Consider the following 14,487-nt stretch of genomic DNA (forward strand, 5'->3'; position numbering starts at 1 on the left):
CCCTGTCATCTTGGGAAAAATCTCCTTCTGTCCTCTGGGAATACCCTTTCCCCTGCACTCATTCCCAATAAGACCTTGTGTTGGCTTGACTCATCCTTCCAGCCAAGGGGGACTGGACCTCTCTCTTTCTCTCTCTCCAGGACCCATCAGTGTAGCTTCTGGTCTGGATCTTTCGATACAAGTTGCCTTCTGATAAGCAATACTGACTGCAGCACTTCCAAGCCCTTCTTACCTGGGGTTTCAGAGGCCAAGCTCAAGACCTGCATTCAAATCAACTTACTTTATCACAACAGACTGCCACTAGGGTACCACAATGTTCCATAACACTGATACAGCAATCCACCTGGATCTACAGCTAACGAAGCAATGTACAATTCTGAAATCCTCCATATCATCTACTCTGATAGTATTCAGTAGGCAAGGATGAGCAAACGCTCCAATAAAAGGGACTTAACATTGCATATATAGAAAATGTTTATAGAGAAGATTCTGCTTTATAGGTAGGGCTTGACTATTAGCAATTTCAGCACCATTTTTCTTCTGCCCATGCAAGATTTGTTAAATGAAAAATTTTATGGGGGGCTTCTCCTTCAGACCCTTTACTTGATCCTCTACATCAGTAGGAGCCTTGTTGTATTTTAAAATATTAAAAGCAAACTAATTTTGTAGTATTGTGATTCCAGCATGATGTCTCATTGAGATAGTTCTTCTAGAATTGGGAAGCATAGTATAATAGAGAGCTGTGTTCATTTCTTGACACTTTTGCTACTGTCTGGTGTTAGATCTCTGGGCTTGACATGTCATCTAAGGGAGTAACTTGGGAAACAGATTAAAAGAAGGGGTAAAGGATGTGCTGTCCCACCTGGATTCTGGGGGGAAGTTCTTTGAACTTCTTTGGCTCAGTTGAAGCTCGTATGTATTGTCTGTGGCAGTGTGACCTTTGTACTACTGGGAGAAAAGGGGATCAGAGAAAATCAATTGCCTAAAACTTTGGCCAGGGAATATTCCAGTTATCCTAATCTGGAATTGCTTTCACATAGGTATTCTACCTGAAACATCATGCTGTGTACATTGATCATGTTCATAATTTGAATTTTGTTTTATAAACAAAGAATTAACCTGTGAATTCATTAAGATACAAATTTTTAGCACAAACAAAACATCCAACATAAATTTCATACAGTAATAGTAATGACTAGGTGGAATTCATGTAAAAGCTGAGACTTTTACTGAGGTTGCCTGTGCTGTCTCTGCAGATAGCAACAGGTGTGACAAGCAACCAGCCTATAAAACTGGTCCAGGTACCGCAGAGCACCACCTATATTCCAACCACTCAACCCTCAATTGTAAGTACGATGTCATCATTTAAAGTCTGCAGTAGTGCTGTTCCTGGCATTAAAATTGCACAGTATTTCTGGGGGGTTGTCTCCATTTGCTGTTCTAATTAAGATATGAATTCACTGGTGTAGTTTCAGTTTGCAGTGCAAAATGTCCTATTTTGCTGTGCAACATTCCACCCTTCCATTTCATCATTGATTGTTACAAGGATTCAGGAACCCTCCTTAAGAACAGCTAAGGCACTGAGGATAGTCAGACTTCCATTTTACATTATTGTGTTAGTTATTTCTGTTTCATGTATATACTTGAACACAACGTCAATGTAAATATATAGAATTCATTTAAAATATCTTTTAAATATCTTTTTTTGTCTATGGTATCCTAAAGAGATTCAATGAGTTCTGAGCTATGCTTGATATTTCCATGACATCTCAGTAACTATGAAAGAAAAGTATGCATTCATCAGTAGTGTATCTCCCATGCAGTCTTGCACACTAGCGTGAAATTGAGAAATAACATTGAATTCAGACCTGTTTTTTTCCATTGAAAACTTAACCAAGGACACTTGAATGCCCTTTTATCAGTCACTGGAGATGGGACGACAGTGAGGTTTGTTTTCTTTATTTTGCATACCATAATATCACATTCTTTCAGTGTGATGTTCATTCATGTTCTGCAGTGTGCGCTTCACTGTCAGCGTGGCACCTGAGCTGACCTCTTACCAAGAACAAAATTGCTGATGCTGCACTGGTAGCTGACCCGCATGCCTTGTCTCGAGCGGTGGGCTCAGCTGAGCAGCCCATGTTTCGGTCACTACAGTTAATTTTCTGACTGAAGCTAGATAATAGCAGTTCAGTTTTGATGTTGTGACTGTGAGGCTCAATCAGCTCAGTCACTGTCCTTCTTTTGCTTTGTTTACACACACGGACGTGCATGCACCCCCACCAGCTGCAACGTTCACACACCTGTGTGCAGGAATGCATGCACCTCCACACACACTGCAGTGTTTCATAGCCATCACATTCGACAGAAAAAATGTACTGCTCGTTGTGGATATCATGACTTGTCACATTCCTAAGCATTTGTACTCAACTCGTTTGTCTCGACTGAGAGCACAGTGCACCTTTGCAGGATTGGCCCTAAGTCGTTTGAACTGAATTGCCGTAACAAGGCTTTGTGTGTTTGCAATCAAATAGCAAGCTTCAAAGAAGTTAGGCTCTCTCGTGCATAGTTGAGAGGTTCTAAGATCATAAGGTGGTTTCATGTAACATTCAGAATAACGGCAGTAACCTTCATCAGTTTTCTGTTATACAAAGTGTTGAGTAACGTGAAGCGTAAGTGGAACGTCTGAAGGTTTCAACCTTTATTTGTGCATGTTTGAAACGTTGTACACATTTGCATTAGCCTTGCACAGCTACAGACACCTCTGTACTCTAATGACTGCACGTGCAATTTAAATAATTTTAAACCTTAATGCATGTTTATTATGTATGCAAAATGTACAAATGTGAAAAGCTGGCAGAGGTGGAAGATTTACCTCTCAGGGAATGATCCTAACGCATTTAAGGAGTCTTGCACATTCCATATCCCGATCACTCTAATAACTGAAACTTAATTTTCTCATTTGTGTAAGTGTGTACATGTAAAAGACAGCTGTGGCAACCTTAATTTTCCTGCCTGTAGTGCTAACAGTGATGTACATAGTGGCTTCTTTAGAGTTCAATTTGCACTTTGTTTCCCACTAGGCATTTCCTCCCTCTGCACAACTTTCAGTGTATCTTCTGGGTGCCGTTTCCACTGAACCCTCTTTACACCTCTGAAACCATTATCAAATGACTTTAACCTTGAACTTATTCAGAGAACTGATTTCACATTTGGTTTTTATTCTTTCTGCAGTTGAAATGTCGTAAACATTTAAATTCATCATCTTTGCATTCCAGGGAATGGAATCAGTAGGCTTCTGGAAGGCACAGATTTTGTCACAAAGGAGCTGACCAACACTAGGCTGTAATCCATCTCAGCAGGGACACTCTCAGTCTTTCCTGAATACCATCAAGGCACTGATGTGGTTTCTTAAATTTATGGGGGGAAACATAGGGCTCCGGTGAAGTTGTGTGTTGTTCTTCCACGTTTGCTTAGGAAGCCTACAGTAACCTTGGGGGGAGTCCTGGGAGTCCCTTCCACATTTCTCAAATTCTCACTCCTTGTTTCTTCCACAAAACGTTGTGAGCTGAAATGGATGCATCTGTTGGGTCACCAGTTGGCCATCGCTGGCGTTGTATCAAAACATACTTGCAGTTTGTGTGGCATAAACGTTTCTAAGCTTTCTCACGTTTTTGTAGGAAGGTTAAGATACAGACTTAAGATTCAATAAATCCTTTTCCGGATGTTCCAGAGTGACGTGACGTTGACCAGATTGTTTAACATTCTTGTGCCTTTGTCTCTGCATCCGTAGAACCCATTTCTACCCATAGAGATGTCCTGAAACTTCACTTGTTAAGATTTATAGATCATAATCTGTATGATGGAAGTGAAAAGTTTATTCTATATTAGTATTTTTACAGGCAGTGTAAGACAATTCCCAGTAATGCTGATGTTTTTGTTTTCAATTTGTGCAAAAGTTTAAGAACCTTTTTGTTTAAATGGATGTTCTCTGTTCTGTGTAGACTGAACGCATGGGGGAGTTCCTTTGAGGGGGAGGGGGGGAAGATGTAAGGGATATGCTTATAAACAAGGGTATTTTTGTACTCCAGGTTGATTTGTTGGAACTTTTTCAAATGACAGAGGATTTTCTTAGCCCTTTTTCCTCTTCCTGTGAATTTATTTGGGGAAAATACATAACTGGATGTAGGAGCTTTGAAAACCTAATTCTCCAAGCATAGGTAGAGCATGCATGTTACCTATAGGAACAGCTGGTCCCAGTAATTATAAAGTAACAATTACAGAGAAAAAAAGAAAACAAAACCCTCTTGGCTATAGGAAAGTAATATACTACTTTCTGCCTCGGTAATATTTTGGTAATTAAGGTATAAATCCTTGCACAAAATTTGAGCTTGTTCTGGATTTTCCCTGGACAATAAATCTCTATTTCTGTGGTCATGTTGATATGACCTTTAACATAACAATATGTTTCTCTTGGTTTTAATCCACAGACCATTCCTGTAGTGGTAAGTCCTTCTGCTGGGACAGTGGCAATGAGAACTGGAGTTCAGTATGTTCAGACCACAATGCCAGTCCAAGTACGAAGAGTCTAACTGCTAACAAGAAGTCCATACAATTGTTGGAATATATAAATCTAATAGAAATGTGAAAAATAAACACAGTCCTTTGGATTAACCTCAAAGGTTCAGACTTAAGCTTTGTATAAATGCACAAAGCATTAACTACACTACATTAATGTAAAGCATTAGCGCTGGCTTAGAAAAGCTGAGGACAGGTAAGATCCGTGTCAAATCTCTGCCTCTTTTGTAAATAATGTACAATTTGTGGATGTCATTAAAGTTAGAGTACCATCTCCTTTTTATATTTGTATTGACTTTAACTTATAAAGAGTGTTTGAAGTTGGAAAGGAAAGGTTTAAAGCAGCCTTATCACAAGCTAACGCTGAAAACTGGTCTGGGAAAATGGCAGTAATGCATCAAATAATAAAACCTGAAGGATCTGAACAACTCCATTTGCTTTTGGATGGGAACAATTTCTGCACTTTGAAACTCTTGTAGAATTTCAACCAAATGATGAAGGCTATCTTTCTTTCTGTTAATTGCATTAGGCCAATTATGGCATTTCCCATCTGCGGACCTGAGATATATAAAGATTTACGTTGTTTTTTACAGTGACCAGACTGTTAAAATTGTTTACAAGAAACAAGTTAAAACTTTGTTCAGATTGATATCTGAACAGTTGCGAAGTGTAACACCGGCTTGTTGGGTAGGGCAGCATCGCTTCTTATCGTTGATATCACAGATGAGGGTTTTTTTCCTGTTCTTCACAGTTCAATTTTCTTCCTTTTTTTTTTTTTTTTTTTAATTTGAATCCTCTGAAAAGGACTATGAAAGGCTTTTCACGTGGAACAAGAGCTAGGGGGTGGAGAAAAGCATGGATCAGGAAACATGGGCAAAGGACTTCTGATGCTGGGCCAGAGCATGTATTATTTATATGATGGAATTTATGTTTTTATGTAAGCATGAAACAGTATGAGAGAAAGTAACCCCTGAAAATGCTGTCTGTTACACTTATACTGTAGTACCATTTTGTATGTTGTGTAAAACGAAAGCATTGAACAAAGCAAAGGTGATGTATGTATATGAGAAAATTAATGTATGATATCATTCCAGTACATTCTGTTGTACATTTTAGTCATGTTGATTTTTCCCATTGTTTATAAAAGAATGCGGTCTGTACAGTCTCCAGCTAGAACCCGTATTAGAGGGGAAAAGTATTAGAAGCAAAAGGCGAGAACAATATTCGTGAATTGCAGTTGTGTGAAAAATAGCCTAGCTGGCCTTATTTGTGAAGCATAATTGCTTTTAGCATATGGAAGTATTTTTTCACATTTTCTTTGTATAAAATTTGTATTAAACTTAAATATCTTTTTTGAAAATTGTGTTTCTTTGTGACTGAGAGGTGGCACATGGTATGCTTTGGGTTTCTCCGGTGTTTCAAGAAACTGCACAGCTTTTTATTAAACAGTTTTAGAAAAGTGTTCTGTGTTCCTGGATTTCCAGTTGCATTCAGTCTGCAGTTTTGTACGTATGATTTTTGTTAGTGGAAGAGGCTCGTTGTGCAACACTGACTTGCCTTTGCATTGGGGCTGGAGGGAAAGGACGGGTGTGCACAGCCTTGTTCAGCGCATCTGAGAGCTGAGATGGGGCTCCATGGTGAGCAGTGCTGTGATCCTCTGAGAGGGCACAAACTGGGGCAAGGCTGCTGTGTGTCTTAGGAGAAGAAACAGGGAACGAACGAAATGTTCCTTGTAAGATCAAGCTGTGCCTGCTCTCCTCAAGTTCCTACTCCTGTGGTTACTTTGTTGCATGCATTTATAAAGCAGACGAAGTTAATGTTCTCAGTGCTACTGTTTAAAGAGAAGCACAAATACTGGAAGCTCGGAATGATGTTTTGAAATGTAGTTGGAATGCTGGACTAATAACCTTGTGAGCTCTACCACCGAAACGCATCACTGTGTTTGGAAGAAAAATGGAGATGAACAATTCAAAAAGAGTGATAGGAAACAGCAGTGCTTTCTGGAGCCTCTGTCAGTGATTTTTTTTTCTTTTTAAATTTTAATAAGCATTGCTTTTTCCTTCACCTGGAGTAGAGGCTGACCAGATCCCAGCAACGAGTTGTTATCAGGCCAAGATCCAGGTGTCTCAGATATCTTGGTGACTGCATTTGTTTTTCCCATTTCAGCTGGTTATGGTGTGAAGTTCGTCGCGGCGGTGTCCCCCCCCCCCCGCCCTGCCCCGCTTGTTTGTCTTTGTTTATCTATTTTCCCCTGAGGATTTTAACTAAAAGTGAAGGAAGAATATGCTTCTGGCTTGGACGTGGGGGGAGATGACACTGATGTGATATGAACGTAAAGGACAGGCTCCTACTTTAATGTAAGTTGAATTACCACGACCATCTCACTTGTATATAGAGTAACCTCTGTCCTGTGGAGTGCATCCCTTCTGCTTGGGAGCTGAGCTTGGGAACAACCCGTGGGCTGGGAACGTTGCTTTGTTCTGATTGTACACTTCCTGATTTGCTGCTCAGTCCTGGACTGAAGACAGAATCCAGCCTGCAGGGGCTTTGCCTGGATTGTGGTGACTGCAGGGGGTGATGCTGATCTTTAGGTCTTCAGCTGCTGGGGGCAGGGTGCAGTGTGACTAATGAGAAGCCTCTGGGGTCATGTGTTATCTTGGGAAAACTTCACCCATCAGCTGCAAGCAGTGGGTGCGCCTCGGGTTTTCTATCTTCTGCTGTAACCTAAGAGGCACGTGCGTGCATTACTGCTGGTTTCTCTGGTTTGGGGGACAACATTTATCTTTTCTTAGAGCACGAGCTTAGGAATTTCTGTACTGTGATCTTCCATTCTCACTTGAGCCTTCACTCAAGAGGAGACTGATGTTGGTGTTATCAGTGCCAGTTGAATCCAAAACTTTACCAAGAGGTGGCAATATTTTCCTAGCTTTAATGCAGCTCCAGGAGTCCTCCACTGTTCAGAAAGTATGTGCTAATGCAGCATTCAGGATGCTCTGAGACTGTGCTTTAGTCCCCAGATGGCCTGGATGGAGCTTACCATAGCAGTCCTTCCAGAGTCCAAGGCTCTCATCCTCCTTGGCAGCGTTGGATCAGTTCACAAGCTGTGCTCAGTCTAGGCTAATTCACATCCTGCTAAATGTGCTTTTTTTGCTGTCCTTTACACAGAGACATGGAGCCATGCCACCGAAGTCCTTCTGAATGATTACTCTTGCTTTGTGTAAATTACAGAAGATAATTTTTAAAAGCAATCATACGGCTGCACCTCCACTGGAGGTATTTTGGAAACTATGAGATTTCTGTTCTCCTTCCTTTTGTAAGTTATTGTTATACTGCCCTTGTGCTTGCTCATTGTCCAGTCTGTCAGCTCCACTATGCTTGCTCCATCTGTCCAGTCGTATCTCCTAAGGAAAATGGTGAAATGCTAAGCACTGTTTAGCTCACACTGGGTAAGATGGCAGCGACTCCAGGGTTCTGAGATGGACTGCCACCAAACCAGGGTTTGTTGCTCAGCTGCGTAGAGGAGGCTTATGGTGAAGCCCAGCTGCCCTCTTGTGGTTAAACGTGAGATCTTGCAAGGAAAAAATGCAGTACGGGAAACTGGTAAAATGATTACAACGTGCTCTTCCATCCCCAGCAGTGAAGTACATTTTTGCAACAATTTTCTTGGCAGTTCTGTGGTTATGTGACAAAACTGTATTCTGTTATTTCAGATCTGGTTAATGATGTGACTGAGCAAGGGCTTTGTGCTGTGACTTTGTGTGCAAACACACTGAAACAGGTGAAAATGCTGAGCTAAGCGCGTGTGTTCTCTCAGGCCTTGTGTATTTTGTGAGTGAAAAGCTGTTACGGACGTGTTCACAGGGAGGTAACAAAGCTGAGCAAAGCCTGTGTGTGTGTGTGTGTGTGTGTGTGTGTGTGTGTGTTTTCCACGTGTGTTCATGTGTAAAAAAGCTGTTATAGATACCTTCCTGCCATCAGATTCTCTGCAACAGTGAACCTTGATCCTGCTGCTTTAGAGAGACCAACACCTGCTGCTGACACTGTCAGGGAGCGGCACGGCCTGACAAACAGGCACTCCTAATGCTGGCATGCAGGGCCCTGATCAGCTGTTAACTGTGGGTAAGTGAAAATCATTAGCTGGGAAAATATGGAGAACTCAGTTACAGTAATGGGAAGTGGAGCACCAGCAGGCACTGAGAGCAAATCCTGCCAAGAAGTCTGGAGGTATGAACAAGAGCGTTTGACTGGAGAATCTCTAAATACATCCAGAAAGCAAAATCTATGAAGCCCCAGGGGGAAAAATCAGTTCTCTTGACACAAATAAGGCAGATGTTAGATTTGGAATATCAAGCAAGAGCGATTAGCTGATTGACAGGGTGCTAAAAGCTGATGTCTTGCTTTCTCACGAGTCTGCCATTCCTGACATTTGTTTCTGAGGCTTTATTTGTTGGTGTGCTTGTCTTGCCAGCATCTGTCAGTTCTCCATTGAGTTTGATTCCTTTGACTTGTAATAGAACTTCCTACCTGGGACATTCATGTAGCTGGAAAAGCTCAAGGGAGAAATTCTGCTGGATTTCCCTCTTGGCAGGCACTGAGACAAGCAACAGCTTTGCTGGAGAAATCACCCTGTAATTTGCTTTGTGTTGTACTCAGCCTAAAGAGCATTTTTTTGCAAATGCCTCCACAGCATGCACTTACAGGATGGTTTTGTTTGTGCCTGTTGCTGACAAACGTGGCTGATGTATTTTAAAGGTGCTGCATAGCTGCTAATTTTTGAGCCAAATCCTGAGGTGAGATTCTCAGTCCTGTGGAAAATCCCCTCAGATCTAGCAATCAATCAGCTTCCTGATGCAAGTGTTCGTAGAACTTAGGAGTCTCGACTCAGACTTGTGCAGCACTCATGTAGGTCTCAACTTGTATGATGCCTGTATGCTCGATCCCGATTCACGCGATAGGTAAGGAGATTGTATTACCTCTGCTTCTCTCCCCCAAACATCTTGCTCCAATAAGGCTGTGATCCTTCTGAGGTTGTTTGGTGCAAGCAACAGAGAGTAGTTTTGAATGCCAATCAGAGACCTAACCAAACCCAAAGAGCTGAAATATTCTGACAGCAGGAATTAACTGTGCAGTTCAGCAGAAGTCCTAAAGCTGAAGCTTGCTTGCAGATATATTCATTTACATAAAAATAAATATGCATACCTGCAATATTTGTTTACCCTGTATCTTCTTTTGCAAGACAAGTTGGTTCTGAATGTCTGTGTTCTCTCTCAGAGGACAGAGCCGCTCTTTGCCCCACCAACAAGCAGGACAGCGCAGGCTGTGCTCAGAGCACTTCTAGTCCAACTCTGCCTTGAGACAGGGAGTGTGTATTCCGTGCACCGCTAGATGTGCTGGAGAGAAGGGGCTGGAGAGAAGAGAAGGCAGGTAATCTAATCCCCCAGATGTGAACTTTTTGTTTTTTTATTTAATGCCTTTCACTCATCACAGGGTACTTTTTTCTCACCCAAACTGAGATGGCAGCATAAGGCACCATGTAGACACATGCACAATCCACAGACCATCCATGTCAGATTTAAAAACGCAGCTATGGTTCTTACCAACAGTCCCATGTGTCCTTTTTATAAATGTACACAACGTGATTTTCTTCAGATACTGTCCTGGAAGAATGAATTCTTAATTTAGAATGGCAGGACTTTCCCCACCCACCCACCCCAAAAAGCCAGATTAAAAACACAGGTACAGAACTTAATACCAGAGTAATGAGATTAGTTCATAAATTAAAAAAAAATACAAACAGGACAAAAAATCAACAGTTTCACTCTTATTTGCAGAAGGTCCAACGTGATATGATGTATTATGCGCAGAGTACGCTCACAGTCTTGAGTGTTTCCTCTTCCCCTTTCAAAAGCAAGAAAACTGACAAGCAGAGCCAAGGCTTCTGGGGGCTCTCGTTGATGGCCACAGGGCAGTTACAGCTCTATGCACCCAGCTTAAGCATGTAACTGCAGGATCCCCAGAGTTATCTGAAGGCTCTTCCTCTGTTCAAAGGAAGGACTCGATAGAATGTTCTTTGGCTGCAAGTTCTTAGAGGCTTCCACTGAAAGGGTTCTCCTTCAAAAAAAGAAAAACTGCAGTTGCTGTGGGATTTTTTTAACAAGAAAATGCTGAGGAATAGGTGGAACCGATGTAACAGTTTGAGTGAAGCCCTCACAGTGCTAAGATGTTGGGGTCTGCTACAAATATTCAAGTTCCAAGGCGTGCCGAAGAGCTTCCAGGTCAGCATGACAAGAGATTCTCCAGAATGGCATGTTGTGCTAGAGCAAAACCAAAAGAGGTTTTTTTGTTTGTTTGTTTTCTGTTTTGTTTAATTCTGAGATGAAAATAAGTTTCTTAGTTTGAGTTTGCACCCTCAGGAAGAGAGCTTTGGGCCACAGGCTGCATGGTGTTACAGGCAAGGAGACTCACAGAGCAGGGAAGGGTGTAGGAAGTTTCTGTTGCTGATACATTTCTACTATGCAGAAAGGAAAGAGACCTGCCACAAAGTGGGATATGATGCAGGTATGAGCAGACCATTAAATTTACCCTCTTTTTCTTCCTGTTTCTAGAATTTCAGTACTCCTAGAAGCAATTTTCTTGCCACTTAGTGAGGTTTGCCTACAGTATCAAGCTATACAATAACCTTTCTCTCTCCAGAAAGCATCATAATCCCTTCCTATAGCATGAGGCTCAAAGTTGTCCTATTTGCCACCAGTGAAAGCTGTTGCCAGCACTTTGCAGTCAAGTGAAGTAAAATCAAGTTATCAAGACTTACAGAAATGCAAGCAAAAATACAATAACATAGTGTCAAAATGCTTTCAAACAATTAATTCTTTTTCCAAATTAACTGGAACAATAGGTCATGCTGCTTTTCCTAGAAAGACAGGGACTGCTCACATCAATTGTGCATTTAGTGCATTGGGAAAAGATGCAATAGGCTTATATGACAATCTGTCCTCAAGAGGGTCTTTCAATTCCCATTTTTAAAGACTATCATTTCTGCTTCTGCCTCCCTGTTTTACAGTTCATGTTAATGGTGATGAATGTAAAGTCATTTATACAAATTTCCAAGGTCTACTCAGTGCCACTTGGCACCCTGGCATCTGGACAAAATGTGGGAACTGTGACCCACTGTATCTTCATTGTAATGTCTTGATTCACCTGTTGCAAACTGCGAATATGCTCCAGGAAAACAAAGCTTGCATCATAAGCGTTGTGAAACAAGGATCTAAGATGAAAACTGTAAGCTGGTAAAGTCCCAGTACTACTCTGAAACTATAGTTCAGGCAGCAATGTTCTGTAATCATTACCAATAGCTTCAATCCCAAGAACCTCAAAACAGTTAGACCTTGCTTTTAAATGTTAAATTCAATTTTTCTAGGTCAGCTTATGGTCTGAGGTATTTTGTTCCTTATCCAAAACAATTTGAACATTTTTACTTTAGGTCAAAAGCACACAGCTCCTACTTGCCCTTGGATTTTATAACAACGTTGTGATCTTCATAGCTTCCCAAAGCACCATTATCTGTGCAGTCAGTAATAACTATGCAGTAGCAAAGGTACACAAAGGCCTAACTGGCAAAGCTTGTTATCTTCTCAGTGTGGGAATAGCTTCTGAGTTTATCTCTGTAATCATACTACTTCTGGATAGAAAACTTTGAAAAAGCTTTAGAGAACATGTCCTTCCTAGACAGATGATTCTGATGATGGGAGAAAATCCTTTTCCAAGTGTACCTACCAATGTAAAAAAAAAAAACCTCCAGTGTTCCCAGATGTTTATTTTACAGCATGTCTGCTGACGCTCCCCTGATGTTTAAATACAACTCAAGTTTCCCTCTGGTATGTTGCCTGTGAGTAAACCAGTGTTTCCTTCAAGCTATTCATCAGTGTGGGTAGAGACAGCGAGCAAACACAGACATCTGAAGTGATTGGAATCTATTGATCTGCAATTTCACGTTAAGGGGAAGAATTATTTCCTTCTTCTTTCCCTTCCTATGGTTGTTATTAAACCTCATCCATTAAATTATCTACTTTTCGTTCTTTAAAGAGAAGAAAACTTGGGCCTCTTGGCCAATCCTGTTGTTCAGTGTTTACAGATTTATCACTCATCAGACAGGTGAGGAAAAATGACTCACCAAAGAGATATTATCAGTGCTGTCGGCAGAACAGTCAAAGACTCTCTGCATGCCCTCCTCCTGCCTCCCTTTCTTCTTTTTTTTGATAAAGCTCAGGTGTAGAAGCCTTACCTAATGGTTGTCATCAATCACAGGAGGTGACAGCCCAGCAAAGAATGTGCTCTGCAAATGGGAGAGCTGCTTAGACTGGGAGGCACAAGCAAGAGGGTCCTTGAAATCCTGCCTATACCAGACTGCTGAACCTTCCCCCATCTTCATATTACCACAGAGCCCAGCAGCCTTTGATGCAGTCATGTTCACTGACCCACTACCTTTAAAGTATGGCACTGGGCTGTCAAAAGCAGCAGGCTACTATCACCAAACCCAAACCATTTATAGATCAAAAATTAACTCTACTTACTTGTCTGAAACCACATACTGAAGTTTTCCTTTTCATGTGTTTTAAAGTGATCTTTATTAAGCAAGAATGATTCCTGGAACATGCGATAGAGAAACTATCTGAAAAATTTCACTGACTGCCAAGATGAGGGAATTTACAGTAAGAAATTGCTCATAAGATTAAGTATTTTGCATGTTAAGAATTGAGTCTAATTCTAAACTGTTTCAAATGGAAGGAGCTTCATTAAATGTGTGAGCAGAGAAACAGTGATTGAAATGTAAACTTGGAAGAATCCAAAATGGCATCCACAGACTGTACCTTTTTTGCTCCCTGTTCCTCTTCAACACCATCTCCTATTACAATGTACACAGCTTTCCTTCCAAACCTTTGCATTATTCTTTCAAAACAGCTCTCTTTTCCTGAGCAACAGAAGAGAAGACATATATTTTATCTGGATGCATAAAGTAATTGGGGCTGATATTCGCATTCTGGAACTGACGTCATAAACTAATTGCTGCATTCCCCACTTTTTTAAAGATCCCAACTGGATCTCCATCTCAGATGGATTCTCTCTTGAAATCTATGAGACCTTTAACAGTTGGAGAATTCCAGGTGCTGCCAATTTTCCATAAGCTTTGTGACTTTGCACGGCTTAGACTGGCAGTTGGTAGAGTGATGTAACACTCATTGTATTGAGTTGCCCTATTCTATTCATTCTGGTTGCAGAAGTGAACGTGAAAATACAAACCTCAAAGATTCAAACCAAGTCATACCAGAAGGGACAGAAAACAAAAGCCCCAAGCCAACTCTGTCAATATTTATTCCTCTCACAGCTTTTCTAAAACTCACTCAGCACTTGACTCTGCAAGTAACAGGATCCAAACCATGTTTCTGTAAGAGGTCCAACCACACTGTCCCCCTCCTAGCAAGGTGCAGCTGCGCATTCGAAATGCTGCTCCATAAGGTGGGTATTTTTCAGGCTTACTTTCCCATAGAGACACATGGCTTTTTTTTTTTTCTGTGGTCTGTACTAGCTTAAGTGTGGGTTGTTAGCATGCAAATCACAGGTGTGATGTAAACATGAATCTTAAGCTAAAGTTCATATTTGTTATTTTAGTTATTTGTTGCAGTTGGGTTGAGTGGATGTCCCTGAATTAGGGATAAAAGTTTAATCAGTCTTTTGCTGAAGCCTTAGTTACTTTGTTCTTACCTGTTTTTGTTGCACTGTAAATGTTCTCGATTGGGAAGACAGTGCCTAGTCCATAGAGAAGCACTTTTGCTAGAGCTGGTATCAGCTGAGTTGTGGTTACCAACACATTTACACAGTTAGGCCTAGGAAACAAAAGTCAGCAAAGGTGGC

The 14,487-nt window shown here is 41.1% G+C and overlaps 2 protein-coding genes across 16 annotated transcripts in view; one reads left to right on the forward strand and one right to left on the reverse strand.

Annotated features, from left to right (window-relative positions):
- Positions 1-6,037, forward strand: part of ZMYND8 (zinc finger MYND-type containing 8) — a 63,834-nt gene extending 57,797 nt beyond the window's left edge. For 9 of the 11 annotated variants that reach the window (XM_042832291.1, XM_042832290.1, XM_042832296.1 and 6 more), the window contains exon 21: positions 4,491-6,037. In XM_042832291.1, coding sequence (XP_042688225.1) covers positions 4,491-4,592 — 102 coding nt within the window. In that variant the 3' untranslated portion in view covers positions 4,593-6,037. Of the gene's footprint in view, positions 1-140; positions 3,731-4,490 lie in introns of those variants that run through there. The other 2 variants (XR_006171055.1, XM_042832298.1) reach the window with 2 other exon arrangements.
- A 4,265-nt stretch (positions 6,038-10,302) lies between these two features.
- Positions 10,303-14,487, reverse strand: part of EYA2 (EYA transcriptional coactivator and phosphatase 2) — a 90,091-nt gene continuing 85,906 nt past the window's right edge. For 4 of the 5 annotated variants that reach the window (XM_042832472.1, XM_042832473.1, XM_042832475.1 and 1 more), the window contains exons 14-16: positions 14,338-14,459; positions 13,446-13,546; positions 10,303-10,892 (exon numbers count right to left, since the gene is read on the reverse strand). In XM_042832472.1, coding sequence (XP_042688406.1) covers positions 10,812-10,892; positions 13,446-13,546; positions 14,338-14,459 — 304 coding nt within the window. In that variant the 3' untranslated portion in view covers positions 10,303-10,811. The remainder of the gene's footprint in view (positions 10,893-13,445; positions 13,547-14,337; positions 14,460-14,487) is intronic. The other variant, XM_042832474.1, reaches the window with a different exon arrangement.

The sequence above is a fragment of the Centrocercus urophasianus genome, unplaced genomic scaffold (assembly GCF_019232065.1).
Source record: "Centrocercus urophasianus isolate 14NV4802_14NV808 unplaced genomic scaffold, USGS_Curo_1.0 seq_38, whole genome shotgun sequence".
Lineage (NCBI taxonomy): Eukaryota > Metazoa > Chordata > Aves > Galliformes > Phasianidae > Centrocercus > Centrocercus urophasianus.